This window comes from Prionailurus bengalensis, chromosome D1, assembly GCF_016509475.1.
Source record: "Prionailurus bengalensis isolate Pbe53 chromosome D1, Fcat_Pben_1.1_paternal_pri, whole genome shotgun sequence".
Lineage (NCBI taxonomy): Eukaryota > Metazoa > Chordata > Mammalia > Carnivora > Felidae > Prionailurus > Prionailurus bengalensis.
In genome coordinates, this window is record NC_057346.1 from 11,391,472 (window position 1) to 11,408,426 (window position 16,955).

A 16,955-nucleotide genomic window follows, 5' to 3' on the forward strand; every position below is an offset into this window, starting at 1 on the left:
CCCTCATGTTAAAAAAGTGGTGTTTCCATAGGGAAAGGTCCGACCTTGGACAGAAAACACTGAAAATGGGAATAGTGATGCCTGGGTCTCCTTTTTGCAAGGCTTCTGTGGGAAGCCAGCAGAAGAGTTCGTGGGTGCAATTTGCAGACCATGACATGCTGAATATGGGAAAATAGGATTTTTTCCATTGATTTAGTAGAGCCAGGGAATCATCGGAAGTTGCAGAAGACTAGAGAATCCGGGGGACTCTTTCCTGAAGGGAATTATGCTCAGACTAATACCATTATCAAGGTGCCTTGCCACTCCTTAGGATCCTGCACTTGCCCCGGGGGGTGGGGGGCGATCTCACATTCCCCCACCACAGGAGGGTGAGAGAGGCAGGGCTTGGTGGCCGTGTGTTTACTCAGGGCAAACCAGAGATAGCCCTCCCTCCCTGCAGCCCTGATTTCCTCAGCACGCACCTACTTGGGTTTCTGTGAACCTTGGGGGTCACATTTTTCTTTGACATCAGAAGAAATATTGTCAGACACAGCCTGTGATGTAAACGCTCTATCAGAGCCGTGAAATCTTGGGGTACCCAACTCAGTAAATACAAAGAAGACTTTAGAAAGGACAAGGGGGTGCTTACAAAGTTAAGGACAGAGACGGGTGTCCGTGATAGACTGTTGAGTGGGAGACAGAAGCCAATTACAGGATAGGATGGGTCATTCTCTAATGTTATTCACAGGAGAGATGAGCACAGCTCCTTTAAGGAGTGAGCTCACCTGGAGGGGTCCCAAGATGAGGGAACCCACATTTTCAGCTTTTGGATTGTTTGCAATGAGCTGCTTTTCCAGTATGAGAAAAAATATATAAACTGCACAAACTCTGCTCTCTTTTGTGGCGAAGTCTCCACTCCAGCCTGTCCCTCTGCTTCCTCTCAAATTCATGTACCTGGCTAGAAAATGAACCAGGTGAAAGGGGGCAGATCCCTGCCAGCACTCTGGAAGTCACTTACATCTCTATTAATCAATGTCCTCACATGACACCCCAGTTTTCTAGAAAGAACCGGTGGTTCCTCTGGCCACCATATGAAAACTGACTGTCTAAACATAGCCACAGGTAGGCTGATTCTTGTCCCTTTCCTCACATCCCAAATCCCGCACACCAAGGAACCTGTGACCGAACGTGTGTGCCAGGCCCTGTTCCGAGCGCCATCACCGACTCACTCACTGAACCCTCCTAACACCTCGGCCACGTTGGCTGTCTTCCCCATTTCTCTGATGAGGAAACTGAGGAACGTGGGAGTTGATGACTCAGCCTCAATCATTTCCCTGGCCATCGGGACCCGGCAGCCTGGCTCCAGAGCTCAGGCTCTTACACTTTATTACTCTGCCTCTCAAATGAGGGCAGAAGAGCTGGTTTGCCCGTTGGGATGGTGGCAAATGACTGGTTTGACCGCTGTCATGTGCCTGAGATGCCCGTCCCCTGTCTTGCAGAGGAGAACCAGCGCCTGCTGCTGCTGCGCCCCGAGATGGGCGGCCTGCTGCCCTCCCTGCTGACCTCCCGCGTTCTGGGCCTCCGGAAGCAGAGCCTGGCCCTGCTGCTGCAGCTCGCCAGGACGGACCACGGACGGAGCCTTGTCGTCGGCCACCTTGACCTGACCCGGTAGGGCTCTGCTGGCAGGGTCTTCTCTGCGGCTTTTCACACGGTCACCCGCCACGTTAAGACCTGCCCGTCCCCCTTCCCACACCATCCGACACGGGACGACCTCCCGTCTGAACTTAGCACGTGGGCAGTTGCACCTCTCTGAGCCGCCTCTGTCTCACAGATATTAGAGACGGCGGAGATGGTAGCCCCTCCATCGGGACTGGGCGTCCAGCCCTAGGGCGGGCCGTGGGCCCCTGCCCCTTCGGCCTCGGTGCTCCATCTACCCTCTTTTTGCCTGAACTTCTTCCATTCCTGTTTGTGGTAACTCTGATTTTGCATGTTCTTCAAGCCCTTCCGGAGCAAGGTAGAGCATAAACAAATCAAACACGTCTCGAATACTCTTGCGCGTAGGTCTGTCCAAGGCGTCCGGCTGTAGAAACAGCATGTGCCTCTCCCTTATTACACCTGATAAAAGAAACAACTGAACCCCAGTGATTCTGTCCAGTGCTTTTCAGTCGAAATATTACCAGTTTTTCCATGCAAAATTCTCATTTTCTCTATGAAAAGAGCTGCATGTTGGCGATTTCGTGTCGTTCAACCCAGTGGAAGCAGGAGCCGTGACGAGAGCTTGCTCTATTCGTGTTTCACACACCGTCTAAAAATGAGTTGGCTTCCGATTCTTCTCACTATCATTACCTCACCTTCTCTCTTCTCAGCCTGGGAGGTCGGCGAGATCAGTGTTATGACACCATTTCACAAATGGGGCAGGAGGAGCTGCCTCAGAGAAGCAGGGAATCTCACCCCGCCGTGTCTCTGCAGGCCAGCCCTCTCTCCGATCCCCGGCCAAGCTGAGGCCTCCGGGGCCCCTCCCCGTGTGGGGAGGACGTCCTCTGTGCTCAGGACCGGGTGGTTATTGAGCCCCTCCCCGTCCCAGCCCAGGGGCAGCCCCCATGGCTCACAGGCAAAGGCAACCCCCCTGAAGCTCAGCCCACACAAGCAGATGGATCATTGGAGTTAAGTCCTCAAAAGCATGTTTCACGTTTCACATGACTGCAGTCATTTCCTCAGTACCTTCCTCATGGTTTTTCATTTGGTTTTGGTCTGAGTAAATGTAGCTGAGTTGTCGTAAGCCACCCCCTCCCAGCTGTCTCTGAATTGCTTGAATTGTAATTTGAATTTTTCCATTGTTTTGGAGAGTGGCGTTTATGAGCATCTCACACAGTACGGCCTAGTCCCCAGGCTGTCCAAGACACTCAGCTTCTTACCTTCTGCCCACTATTAAACCGGAAAGAGATGGAATGTGTTCTCTGAAATGAAGGGAGATGGTTCGGCGCAGGACAAGGAGGCACCCAGGTCCCATGACCCTCGCGGGCACACATACCACATTCCTCTTCACGTGCTTTTCCCCAAATGAGAAGTTGGAGCGACAAATGTGCTCTGACAGGCACCGAGCGAGGGCTCATATCACTTTGTGCAAAGCACTGGGGTTTTCAGTTCAGCAGTCATGACCCCAGAGCCTCTGCTCGTCTCCTTCTATTCACGTGGCCCAGGAAAGCTGCTTAGCCTCCACGCACTCCGGTGTCTCATCTGTATCACAGACTAACGATGAAGCTTAACAGAAGTGATACACGTACGCCGGTTACAGTTTTCTCTGCAGCATTTTACACAGCACTTGGCCAGGAGACGCTGGTCTCGTTTACCTCGCGTAACAAAAAAGACTAAAGATGGCAACACCAGTTCAATGACTTCAAGATATCCGGCTCAAGGTCTCTGTCCTTCTCTTGACCTTTCCCTCATGGTCCCACGAGGGTGCTGCAGCTCCAAGTATCACATCCCTTGTTGAGACAGGTTAATAGCAGCTAGGATCTGTCCCATTTATCAAGAGAAGCCACTCCTTATTTCTGTTGGATCAGGATTGTGTCCCATGCCACTCCTGTGGGCAAAGTGGCTCCAGGAGAGTCAGGTAGGATAGAAGGGGAGAGCAGCATATCTGTGGGATTAGCCACCAAACGGCATCTGCCACAGTAAAGAAAGGACTGGTGGGGTGCCTGGGTGGCTCAGTTGGTTAAGCGTCCAGCTTCAGCTCAGGTCATCATCTTGCGGTTTGTGGGTTTGAGCCCCAGGTCAGGCTCTGTGCTGACAGCTCAGAGCCTGGAGCCTGCTTTGGATTCTGTGTCTCCCTCTCTCTCTCTCTCTCTCCCCCTCCCCTGCTCGAACTCTGTCTCTGTCTCAAAAATAAACACGAAAGAAAGGAAGAAAGAAAGAGAGGGAGGGAGGGAGGAAGGAAGGAAGGAAGGAAGGAAGGAAGGAAGGAAGGAAGGAAGGAACTGGAGTCATACCTGACACATGGTGTGGACTCAATAACTTTTAAAAGCATTTTCATTTTCTCTCTTCAGGGTCTATTTGCTCAGGGTCCTAAACTGAGGTGAACGTGCATTTGTTGGTTCACCAGAGCATTTTCTGACCTGGGGTCCACTATAGGGACAACTGTCTGTCAGCAGAGCAGAAAATCTGCCATCCAAAAAGGAGACAGGAGGGAGGAGAAAGGACCGCTATGTCCTTACTGGATAATGACTCCAGTTAGGATGTGTGTCTTGTCACATGGAGAGGAAGTCTCGTTGTTCACGTCTCTCGAGACAAACAGCAAGGTGAGCCAAGACTGCCGGCTCCACTTCTGTGCATTTCAGCGTCGTTTTGTCCATCCTCAAGACTGAAGAAAACAGAGTTAAACTGATGAGTGAAGACTCTGAACTAACTGTAAAATCTGTAATTTCTGATAGCAGGAACACTAGAACACTCTTCTAAGGAAGTCGGGGATTTGCAGAAGCTTGGAGTTACCTGGGACCACAGAAACAGTCCAGTCCAGCCCCATCCAGGGCCGCTGTCCCCTTTGCGGTACCCCACTGTGGTCTGTGTGTGATGCCCTCCAGGGAGGACTCCAGCATTGTCATTGTATTCTTCTCCATGTGATTAGGACGGGCGCTAGAGCAGCTAGTAGACTGGGAAACTTGCCCCAGCCAATTAGAGGATGCAGATCTCACCTCCCAGGGCAGCCCATCCTGTTCCAGGCTAGTTCTGACTGATGGAAAGCTATCTCCTTGCACTGGACACAAAGTGCCTGCCCCATTCCACGCTCCTTACAGGGAGGCCTTGGTCCAGTCTGTTGGAGGCCTCCGGACCGCTTCAATTCTCCCACTTTCCAGTGTTTGCGGCATCTGAAGACACTGATCTTTTCCAGGTTAAGCATCCTGGTTTCCTTGACCATTCTTCAGATTATTTGACTTCCAGACCCCTCCTAGAACGAGCTGCTGAATAATCCGGTGGCATAGATGTGGGTGGCTGGAGTCTACTCCTAAACCCCAGTCCCCAACCTGATGGTCCCTTTTCTGCCTCTGTTGTTGGCTTCCCCGTGGCACTGGGTCCTGTGGATTGCTGCACTCTTCGTGAAACTCCAGCACGTGGCTGGCCACCCCTCGTGGCCCTCCTTCTGCCCCCAGGCTCTTCCTTCCTGGTTTCCTTGGCAAACTCCCCTTATGCGGTCACCCTTGCAAATCAGGGATCCTACTCTTGGCCCTCTTCTCATTCGTGGCCTCAATTATCACATACAAGTCCCTCTCTTGAGTGCCAGAAAACCCTCCTCTGCTGCCGGACATCTTCCGTGTCAACTCCACAGGCATCACTAGGTTAAATCACAAGTGGTTCTTCAAAGCAGACCCTCTGCCTGAATTTCCTATCTTCATAGGTGGCACTTCCATCCACCCAGTCGCTTAAGCCAGACTCCTGAGGGCCCCTCTGGGTGGGAAGATGGTATATTGTCACTTCTCCCTCTTCCGCATCCCGGGATCCTTCCTTAGGGCTCTCTTCTGGCATCTGTGAGCACCCCTTCTAGGACTTCACGAGGGCCTCTCTCTTCCCAACTGTGTGTCTCGCCCTGCCCCTGCCTCAGCGAATCCCCCCATCTTTACTGTCTGGACCATTCCAGTTCTCCCCCCGTTGGATCCCCTGTCTCCTGTACGGTGGGCTCCAGTCCTGCCTCCGCTATTCCACCATAGGGATTTGCCTCCGATGCACATCTGTTCTGTTATGTGCCTACTTAAAACTCCAGAATGACTCTCTAAGGCCTATAGCATTAATTCTCCAACACCACGAAACACAGTGCTCGGGAACTCCCTACACACTTCACTAAGACGCAGCCTCCGCCAAAGACCGAGAGGCCCACGAAGCTGCCTCCCCCACCATTCACCAGCACACTCGGCAAAACCTAGGCCCGCGGGTGAAGCACAAATTGCCAGCAGGACACAGAAGGCGCAGCACCCCGCCTTGCCGCTCGCTGTCCTGTCCTCGTGCCGTAAGCAGCAGCTATGAGGAACTGCTGGCGTCCCCACGTGTGCCCCTGCCGTTTTGTGCCTCACCGTCCTTGTGAATGCCGTGTGCTCTGCTTGTGATGCTCTGCCCCTGTCCCCATGTGCCTGACACAGAGCTGAGACGTTGTCTTATTTCCTTGCTGCGGCCCCAGAACCCACCACACCGTCTGGCACTTTGTCATCAGTAAGTGATGTTGCTTGAATGAACAAACACAAGTGAACACTGTACTTTCGGGGGACAGCCGACATGCCCTCTGCTCTCTGAAGCCTTTATCTCCGTCCTCCCACACCACATGCCAGGTAGACACTGTGCCCACTTTACATGCATCTGTTTCTAACATACCACCTAACGCGTGTGTCACTGTAGGGGACCAGGTGCCCAGCACTGTATCCCTGCACTGAGCCCAGCACCGAGCACACAGTAGGTGGTTAGTGCGGGTTGGCTGGACAGATGACTCCTAGTGGTGCCAGCCAGGCCGTTAGGACAGCCACAGATTGCATTAGCTTTTTTTGGCAGCTGTAGCACACTGTTTGTTCATCCTGGGTTTGCAATCGGCTAAATGCCCTTGAATCTTTCACATGAGCCAGGTCTGAACCAGGTCTCCCAGGTCTATTGCTCATACAGAATTTCCAGCTCTAACGGGAGGGCTTTGAATTTAACCCTATTCAATATCATCCGACATATTCAGCAGCCCGTCAAAATCTTGTTGAAACCTTACTCCATCCCCCACTTCGTTAGGGGGCCCTCCCTCCCACTTGAGTCGGCAGCAGATTAGGAAGCATGCCACCTAGATGTCACTTATGGTGATTGAAGTTGGCAGAGGTGCCAGAGATTCCGTCCCAGTTGACATCTGATAGTCAGTGAACTTTGGTTAAAACTGTTCAACCCTCTGGGAGTTTAAGTGGCAGAGTCATCCCCATAGGAAAGTGTCTGTCTCTTTGGGGTGGGCAGGGAGCTGGGCTGCTCAGGAGGACGTAGTGAGGCCACCTTTCAGCTTATGTGACCCAGACGCAGACTCCTTTCTGGCCTTTTTGTGAGGTCTCCTTGTTGGGGATGCTGTCGGCTGGAGGACAGCCTGCTCTGAGGTTGTTCTGGATTTTTGCAGATTGTTGGAAGCCCTGGTGTCCTTTCTTGATTTCTCAGATAAGAAGGCCAACTCTGCTATGGAACTGCTCACAGACTTGGCTCTGGAAGAAAGGTAATTTTTATTTCCAGAAACTGACATTTCCTTTTCAACATTTGTAAAACTGTCTGATCTTTAAAAATATGCACTATGCAGGGAGGTTTGGCCAACTGAGCATCATAAGATTCACTGAGTAGAAGAGCCGCTGCCTTCCAAGCAGGGGGCTGTGGCTGGCCCTTCCAGTCCCCCCTGCCTGCAGGGGGACCCCCGTCCTTCATGGGTCTGGAAGCAGTAACAGACTTAAAAAACGGTACCTCTCACAGTTTACAAAGCTACTGTCAGTTGGAGAAGCTTCCTTCCCTTCATCAGTGCCCATTCGGAACTGCCCAGCAAATGTGTGTTGAATGAGTCTGAGAATAGAAAGCAACCTGCCCTTGGGTTCTCAGTGGCATTGTGGGTAATCCCCCCTTCCCTCCACTTAGCTGCTGGGGAAGACAGCAGAGGTCTTCAATTTTCATAATTCTTGGGGGTTTAAGTGCATCTTTGGTCTGTTTTTAAATCTCACAAACTTAAGGGTGTCTTGCTTAGCATGGTCCTATGATGAGAAAGAGCTGTCTGTGCCCACAGACAGGCCATGGCATGGGCCGGGAATGTGTCAAAGCCGCTCTAGTAGGAGCAGATGTGTGTGTATCTGGGCCCTCCTCACCGCTGTGCAATAAACATGCTTGCTCTGTGTTTCCTGTTTGCATGGCCCACAGAACCAGGGGAGGGCCGGGCTGGTGGTGAGTGAGCTTGGCAGAAATCGAGGGATTCCAGCAACTTCCGCACTAAAAGAGTTACCACGTGAGGTCTGCTGTTTAACGTCAAAGGCAATTCTCCCGACTTAGAAAAATTAAAGCCACATTACATACCCAGTGACATTTTTTTTTTTTTTGGTTCAGAATAAATCATCCATGCATACTGCACATCACACGGTCCCTGAGCCTGTGATACTCTGCTCCCTTACCCAAGACACCGTATTTCTGTTATAGTTTGTGCAGTGTAGAACTAAATCGTGGGGATGTTTTCTCCACAGATTCCAAGTCTGGTTCCAGGCCAACCTTCCAGGTGTGCTCCCGGCACTCACAGGTGTTCTGGTGAGCAAGCCCGCATTTTTCGCACCTGTGACAGACATTCGCAGACGCGTGAGCAGAGCCGTTTAAACACAGTTTACGCTCCAGAACTCCTGTTGTCTCTCGGGTTGATTAATCATTTCTTCACAGCTGGAATTGACACAATTCTGTTATCACAACAAGTGCAGTTGGGACAGGTGGGGAGGGCCTATGGATGGGGCTCGAGTGCCGGGGAAAAGAGGATGGGTGTGGACTGTGTCTTAGGTGGAGGCAGAGAGAGGGTGTCAGCTCCGGTCGGTCAGTCCCCTTCTGACCCCAAGGCTCGTCGTAAGTACCACGGGCAGCCGTGTCCCTGAGTGGTGGTCATCCCCAGCGGGAAGGCAAGTAGTGATTTGAGCTGATGAAGCAGGACATAGCAAGGTGGGGTCCTCCTAGGACAGCATGCTATGACTGGACCCTGTGCCATGGGAGTCACCAAAGTCTCAGGGGACCTGAGAGCTTGCCCATATCCCTGTATTCCACGCACATGGAAATGGAAGCTCTGAGAAGGGACGAGACTCACCCCAGCCCTCCCAGCGGGTTGGTGGAGTCACTGAGATGAAGCCCCAGGCCTCCCCATCCCAGGCTAGGGTGCTTTTGGGTCCACTGCCTGTGTGCCTCCCTCCATGCTGGTGCCAGGTGGCCCCATTGGTGCCCCTGGGTGACATTCCGCAGTCTGCTTCCCAGGCGTTTTGCTGAGTGAGGGATGCCCCTAGAGATTGCTCCGGCATCGTTTGCCTGCTCTCTGCAGACTTTCCTTCTCTTGGCTCATTCTTAGAGGAGAGAACCTACAATAACCAACACGTCAGCTCTTTGCCAGTGTATTGCCCTCATGGGAAACCTTAGTGCTGAGGCTGCCGTCCGAAGACAGATGTGTGGCTCTGAAGAGTTCGGGGATGCCTGTCTGGGCCTCATGGTACTGTGACTCTTCCGTTCAGAATGTAGTCCTTTACCTGCTTTGGGAGCAGTGGCTTCTTCTTGATTAGCCGGCTTTTCCAAAAATTCTTTTTGAGGGGGCTGGAGCCAGTGGCTTACCCCTTCTACAACCATAGATTTTATGGGTGGCCGGCCTTAAAGAGCCCTCCATCCACCCTGGAGAGTTTGGAGGACTTTCCGGTGGAGTTGGCTTGACTGCCCACTCCCCAGTTTAAACATAGGACCGGGCCGAGCCACAGTCTCATGGCTCAGGCACCAGAGATTCCTTGCAAGTCTTCTCCACTAACACTAATTCACGGAATTGGTCTCTGATCTTCCACCATCTCCTAGTGTCACAACACTGACAGTTCAGGGCGCGTGAGTAACTAAGATCACTGCCAAAGGGATGAGGTGGCCGTGAAAAGCTGCAGGGCAGAAAGGTCACTGATCCCTTTGCTTTGTTTCCCAAGGCCAGGTGTGAAGAGGCTGTGGACCTGTTCAGAAACGTCCTGTACACGCTCCTGGGACTTGTGATGAACTTGTGTCTTCAGTCCCCCTTCATCTGTGAGGTACGGCAGTCTTTCCTCCCTGCAGGGAGCCCCGGCACAACCCAAGCCCAAGCCTGTGCATTAATAGAACTGCTCTGGCTTTCAGAGAGAGAGTAGAAGCGGGGGACTCACACCCTGGTGGCGGGAATGGGGAGAGCAGGACGGACACTGTGTCACTCTGCTCCAGAAAGTGGACCGAGTGTCCAGGATGTGCTGAGCACAGTGCTAGGTTCTGCCTTTCCAAAGTCAAGTAAAATGTGCTCCCCGCCCTCAAGGCATTGCCCTGTAGTTAGGGAGATGAGACAGTTGTGGGAAGCAGCAAGAGCGATGGAAGAAGGGGTCGTGAGGGAAATACGGACAGGGTGTGGCCATGCTGAAGAGGGAGAGGCCAGTGCTGTTGGCTCAGAAGGAGCTCCATGGAGGATTCAGATTAACAGGCCATTTAGACCTCCTCCTCTCTCCTGTCGTGGCAGGTTTGGGCTGTGGAGGTGAGCAGAAGGTGCATGTTTCTACTCAACAGCCAGGATGGAGGGATCCTGACAGTAAGTGTCTCCCCGGGAGATCCAGAAACGGCTTCCTTTGTTGTTCCAGGGGAGTCGGTGACCGTCCAACCCAGTGCCCATCTGTGGACCCCCAAGAGTCCATGGACCCAAGTCAGGAATCTCTTTTCTGTATGGTTTGCAACTTAACAACTTCGACAGTTTAATTATAGGATTTGTCCTTGGAATAGGACAAATTGTACAGGTGATGAGATTTCATTTACAATCTTTTTCCATACTCAAGAAAGCCAGGCCTGTATTTTGAAGCCCATGATCCCAGAGGCTGTTTATGCACAATGGTTTTAGCCCCCTTGGACATGCATGCTGGGGTGGCTTTCTTATTTGTGCTTCTGACATTTGGACAAGAAAGCTGAGAAAGACCTGTGGTCAACACAGAGCATCGGGGGGACATCAGTATGATCCACAGACCATTTGCTATCATCCAAGGATGTGTTGTTTACTCACAGAAGTAATCACCCCAACTTCTCCACCTATTAGGTCAGGGCCCTAGTGCTCAGAGAAACACCTGGGGCACATCCAGCAGGTGTGGGAAACCAGTCCTCCAAGGGAGCACATACTGGAGACTGGGTCCAGGATCACAATAAAGGTTCTGAACAGATGCAACGAACCCTGTGTGGGACTAGTGTGCCTGCAACTTCCCCAAAGTCAATTCAGACAGGACAGGGTGGAGGGTTTTCATGTGGACTCCTGGAGTGCATGGCAGGTCTCCAGGGTCCCTGGAACCCCCTGAAATTGTATAGACAGTTTTGGGGGCACATGCATTTTCATGGCAAAGGCATCATGCCTTTCATCAGATCCTCAAAATAAAGACCCATCACCCCAAAAGTGGCAAGCATCACTATTGTCAGGTGCTTGGGTTTTCCAGAATGGTTTAGACCAGAGCTAGCGAGCTAACCTTTTAAGGACTCTCCTGGCCAGATGTTTCTAGGACTCTCTGCCTGTGCCTCAGTCAGGTGCTGGCCGACCAGCTTGTTGGACAGAGCAGCAGTGTCACCAAGGCCATCTGGTCCCTTGGGAGTGGGCTCTCCCCTGTGTCTTGGGCCTAACAAGAGATCTGTAGTGTCAGCTGTGGCAACATTCTGGCACCTGTAGGGAGCAGATGAGGGAAATAAGACTGATCATATGGTAATACCCATATTTATCCCTTCTCTGTAGGGAAACCTCATTAAAATCAGACTGAAAACATTAGGGAAGGAAAAAAAACTAGAAATCCACACTGACAAAATGAACAGGCAAGAGATCATCAGTCAGTTTTTAAATAATTTTAACCCGTTTCTGGAAGATGAAGAACACCTACAAATGTCATAGCTAATGAGGCAGGGCTGAAGGAACCTCAGTACAGAGAACAGATACAGAGGACACAGATTTGCCTTGTAGGACCCTGGAGAGGCTCGAGACTCCAGAACACCAGGTGCTACGGAGGCTACAAGTAAGAGATGGGGGACCGCATGTGGCAGTCAGGTGTCTATACCTCTGGTGGAAAATCAGAGCTTTTTTTTCTCTAAGGGAATTGACAGGCCAGAGAAAAATGTTTTGCTTTCTAGTGTCTGGGAGTGCTACCTCTGCACGTGTCAGTCAACAGACTCCCAATAAACACAGCACACCGGAATATATTTTTATTGCTCTTTCATAAGTGTGCCCATAAATGGGCAGCTAAGGGTCACGGGACATTTCAGGGAAGCCACACACAGAAATAGAAAAAGCAAGAGAAACAGAAAAACATGAACCCAGAAGAAATAGAGATGATATAGGAAACAAAAGAAAAAGTGACGATCGTTTGTGTCCTCCGAAAGATTCAAGATAACATTATATCTATAACACCTAGCTAGCTCTTTGATAAAAACAACAGCTAGCTCTTTGATAAAAAGCAAAGTGGAACTAGAAAATCATAAATGGCGTCCGCCAGAAAGCAGAACTGGCAGACAGAGATTCGGACAAGATGAAGGACAAGCTAAGAGAGAGACCCTAAGGATCAATCCAAGAAGCCTGCTGTCTAGTAAAGACCCTGCTACTCCCAGAGCACTGCAGGGTGTCGGGGCAGGACTTTCTGTGCCAGAGCTGACCTGCTCAGTTCCATGTAGAGCTGAAATGAACGGGGCCCCTGCATGCCAGGGGCCCTGTTTCCAGCCCTTGAGTCACCTGTCCTGCACTTATATAATGAACACTGCTTCCTGCCTAGTCCTTGGCCGCTACATATTTGTAAAACCGAGGTGCGTGTTTTGCTCCCCACACTAATGATTGTTTTCGCCTCACTAAACTACTTGCTGACTTTTAAAGGTCATCAGAATTTATGAACAGAACGATTAATGATCTTCACTTTCCGCTTCACCCAGAGAGCCGCTGGCGTCCTCAGCCGCACCCTGTCTTCCTCTCGGAAGATTATTGAGGAGGCCCTGAGAGCAGGAGTGGTGAAGAAGATGATTAAGTTCCTAAAGGTAGAGCAACTTACTGGGTTACAACCACTTGCATTTCCAGGAGCGGCACAGGTTATCTGAGGGACAGAATTAAGGAGGGTTTTGTTCCATTCAGGGGCTGCCATTTCACCCCTGCCCTCTGTGAAACTTCTTGAATGAGGATTCCTTCCACCTGTCACCCAAGACAGTGCTCTGAACATCACCGTAAGATTGCTGAACAAATCCGTAAATTGTTCATTAGAAGCATCCATAACAATTGGTGGCCACTCGAGCCTCACTTAAAAATATACAGGCTCTGTCCCCGAAAAAGATGGTTGGCGTGGCTTTCCACAAGGTCCCACGGGCCCCGTGTTTGGCTCGTGTTCTGCTGGCCATGCTTTCTCTGGCTGTCTGGAGAATGTTGGCTGTAGCTCCGCTTATGAGGGAGGGAGGGGGCAGCGTTGTTCTGGGACAAAATGGTGCTTCTGTGATCTGAGTCAGCGCAGCAGCTGAAGTAGACCCACCGGAAGGACCAGGTGAATAAGGACCCCACGGGAGGCCTTCTCATAAAACCCCAGGCTGAGCAGGGCCAGGAGGCATGCTCTGTCAGGGGGCCGCTGCTGAGGCAGGGGCAACATTGAGGGGTAGAAGGTTGGGTCAGCGTTATTAAGCTGCCACATGGACAATGACCATCACTCACCCCATGCAAGTCTTGCACCCCGCCGGAAACTGCTGATCACGTGCACACACGTGTGCACTGTGCATGTATATATGCACGTGTGCCTCTTAAAGATCCTGCATTGGGTGATTTTGAGGGTTATGAGTTGACAGTTGTCACCTCTTAAAATGATCTAGATTTGTGATGTTCTCCATGCAGGCCTGTCAGCCTGACAGCCTTAGCAAGTCATTCCCTATTCTCCAGTGGTGAGGTGACATGGTGAAAGGCGGGAGGGGGGGGGGGCGCTCTTCCTGCCTCTTTGGTACATCTGCCAGTCAACAGCACCATGCCTTCCTCAGCCACTCACTCATAAAACCCTCTCCAGGCAATTACCCAGGTGCACATGACAGGCCCGCATTCCTGTCGGGCTGTGGGCTGTGCTGCTGGGGACGGGAATGACACCAGCCTGGCAGGGCCCGGGCCTGCTCACCGGGAAGCACCCGCCATTCTCAGGGGAACTGTGTTTTAGAAGTTTAGGAAGCCGCTCACACAGGCACAGCTGCTCGCTGGTTTGTGGCCAAGAACAATCAGAGGAGTGACTTTATTTTTCCAATTTCATTCTGAAACCCAGACAGGAGGCCAGACCGCATCACGATATGCCGTGAAGATACTAGCTATCTGCACTAATAGCCAACACAAAGCACGAGAAGAAGTGATAAGACTGGATCAAAGTAAGTGATAGTTTCCCTAGGCAAGAGCCTACATCCCAGAGGTTAATCCCGCCTCACAGCTGCCCAGGGAGCAGGGGCGAGACGTGGGGAGAGGCACTGCAGAGCCCTGTTAACCTCTCTCTAGACTGTTTACTAAGATTATCTGTTTCACCCTGTTCTGGAAGCATTTAATTAGCCTTCAGCTGCACACAGGTAGCACACCCATGCTGGAGACCCTGCTGCGAAGCAACTCAAAGATGACAGGGTCGAGGCCAGGAGCCACTGCCTCTCTCCTAGTAAACTGAAATGGTTTCTTTGGGTTTTTTTATTAATTTTTTTAACATTTATTTATTTTTAAGAGAGAGAGCATGAGCGGGCTCATGCAGAGCATCTGCTTCGGCTGATCTAACACGAATTCTCTCCCTTCACGGACCTTTAGTGAGCAGGGAAGTAGCAGAGTCAGAGGCAGCCTTAGTCTAGTAACTAAACATGGCTGCGGTCATGTACAGCGGGTGTTCCCAGCGAGGCAGCCTGTGAATGTTCTTCACACGTCCTCTGGCGTGGAAGAAGGAGCCCTTCTTTTTCATCCTGCTCCTTGCCCTGCAGCCACAGGGAGCAGGCCCGGGGGCCCCTACTCGGGGCCTTCAGATGGAGTGCAGGGGCTTAGAACGGGGACTTTAGGGAAGACAGACCTGTGTGACACATAACATTCAGCCACACAACGACTGTGTCACTCTGGGCACTGCCCTGGGCACCTGAGAAACATCAGAGATGCATCCAGGAGCCGAGGAGGTCCATAGTACTCAGCAAATACTTGCCGAGTGACCAAGTGACATGTCAGAGCTTTGGGGAGGCTCAGTGTCACTGACACTCCAGGTGCTCCTCCTGTCCCTTGCTGTTTGAGGTTCAGAGGGACAGATGCTGGTTCTCTCCCCTCCCTCTAGAGTTTGGCATTCTGCTGAGGCTGCTCAGCTCAGAGGATGAGATTGTGGTGGCCAACGCTGCCCTCTGCCTGGGGAACTGCATGGAGGTGCCCCGTGCCGCGTCTTCCCTGCTGAAGACGGACATTGTGCAGGTGCTGCTAAGGCACGCAGGTGGCGACGCCCAGAAGACAGCCGTGCAGCTGAACGCAGGGATCGCCCTGGGGAAGCTGTGCACGGCCGAGCCCAGGTATGCACCCGCTCCAAGCCGGGGTGGCCCACGTCAGTTACATCCTGGAAGACGCAGGGCCAGCAGAGGTACCATGCGGTGGCCATGTGGTGGCTGGGCCTCTGTGCCACCCAGAACTCCGTGGAGAGCCCCGGGAGTCCTGGTGCTTCCTGTGCACACAGGTGTTAGGCCCAGTAGCTACATCCCTGAGAGACCTGGGCTCTCAGGCTCCAGTGAGAGAGGGGGAAGATGCTTCTCTGATAGGCATCTGTCCTGTGCACTCACTGTCATCATCTTCCCTCCATTCCATTCTCTCCTTCTCTTCTAGCTTCTTGCCCATCTGTCCACGCATCCCTCCTCCTTCACTTTTTTGCCCGTTGCCTGAGCATGTGGGAGAATGCCCAATGAGGGCCACATTCCCGTGCTGGAGGAAACTGAAGCAAGAATGGCATGTTTAAGACAAGCCAGGGCAAGAGGTCTCTGCTCTCACTGTGTGCACTGCTTCCCTTTTAGCTCAGGCTTCTGTTCTGCTCTGGCTGGGTTCTGATGTGCTGAAACACCTAGTTATCATGCATGTCTGAGGGACGGAGTCCCGGCATAGGAGAGGGGTGCCTTCCATGGACAGGGAGCAGAGCTGACTCCTTCTCTTCCAGACTAAGTAAGCCCTCTGATTCCTCCCCAGAGAGTCAGAGGGTCGACTGGGATCACATCTGAGGCCCTTTCAAGTTCTGTCTGATTGTTCAGACGGAAGGCACAGATAAAATCTTTCTTCTACAGAAAGCAAGGCACGTTAGCTAGGTTGAGCTCAAAGTGGCAACCTACTGGGGAGTCCCCGAGAGCAAGGCCCCATCGGATCAGCCTGTCCATCTGCCACTCATGACAGTATTTACCGTGTTTTTGTACCTCCCTGAGCACCTTACGTGCTTTGATGGCCAGGGCTCCCAGGGCAACAGCTACTTCCCCTTTCTGCCTCACCAGCCAGCTTCTACCTGAGAGGGGGTGGCTCCAGGCACCATGGCATTAATGTCCTGAACTTGGTGTTCTGATTATGGCAGATTTGTCACTCAGCTGAGAGAGCTGCACGGGATAGAGATTCTCAACTCCACCATGAAGTACGTGGCTGATTCTTAAGATATGTGGCGTCTGTGCACATTTTCAGCATCACGGGACTGTGTGCTAGGGGTGGTTCCTGTGCTAATAAAGACTGTCGGAATGGCCACTCCAGAGCTGGGCATTGTTTTCAGATGTTTGCCTTCTGGTTCTCACTGATAATGGCAGAGTGGGTGTCAGGCCGGCCACGGTGTTGGAAACCACTCAGCATCCATCACACTTTCCTCCTCCTGTCCCTTCCTGCCCTGCAGGGCCTGGACGCCAGCAAACAAAAAGCCACATTTCCCAGATCCCCTTGTAAGCAATGTTTCTAGACAGGAACCAGACTCTTCCCGCCCCTTTGGCTGTTTCTGCTGGTAACATCCAAGAAACATCAAGTTTTTCGACAGCGGGATCTCAGTGTCCGAGTTCCAGCTCCAGAGTGCCCAGGGACAGTGGCAGCGGCAGTGGCAGCTTCTTCGGGCCTGGCCTGCCACTGTGCCATGTACTCTTGAATTCAGTGGGTTGAGTAGTAGGGGGAGGCTCCCGAGGCAGGGAGTTCTCTGTGATCCAGGGAATCGTTCCTGGAGGCGCCGCCTGGTGCCTTAGTCCGGCCCATCTAAGGGTGTTCTCAGCACCCTGTTCCTTGTGTCAGATGGTTTTCT

The 16,955-nt window shown here is 52.0% G+C and overlaps 1 protein-coding gene across 2 annotated transcripts in view; it reads left to right on the forward strand.

Annotated features, from left to right (window-relative positions):
- Positions 1 to 16,420, forward strand: part of TTC12 (tetratricopeptide repeat domain 12) — a 54,244-nt gene extending 37,824 nt beyond the window's left edge. For both annotated transcript variants that reach the window (XM_043579361.1, XM_043579362.1), the window contains exons 13-22: positions 1,479 to 1,647; positions 7,100 to 7,192; positions 8,193 to 8,253; positions 9,047 to 9,184; positions 9,654 to 9,752; positions 10,205 to 10,273; positions 12,625 to 12,726; positions 13,974 to 14,073; positions 14,997 to 15,222; positions 16,257 to 16,420. In XM_043579361.1, coding sequence (XP_043435296.1) covers positions 1,479 to 1,647; positions 7,100 to 7,192; positions 8,193 to 8,253; positions 9,047 to 9,184; positions 9,654 to 9,752; positions 10,205 to 10,273; positions 12,625 to 12,726; positions 13,974 to 14,073; positions 14,997 to 15,222; positions 16,257 to 16,332 — 1,133 coding nt within the window. In that variant the 3' untranslated portion in view covers positions 16,333 to 16,420. The remainder of the gene's footprint in view (positions 1 to 1,478; positions 1,648 to 7,099; positions 7,193 to 8,192; positions 8,254 to 9,046; positions 9,185 to 9,653; positions 9,753 to 10,204; positions 10,274 to 12,624; positions 12,727 to 13,973; positions 14,074 to 14,996; positions 15,223 to 16,256) is intronic.
- Positions 16,421 to 16,955: the final 535 nt, after the last annotated feature.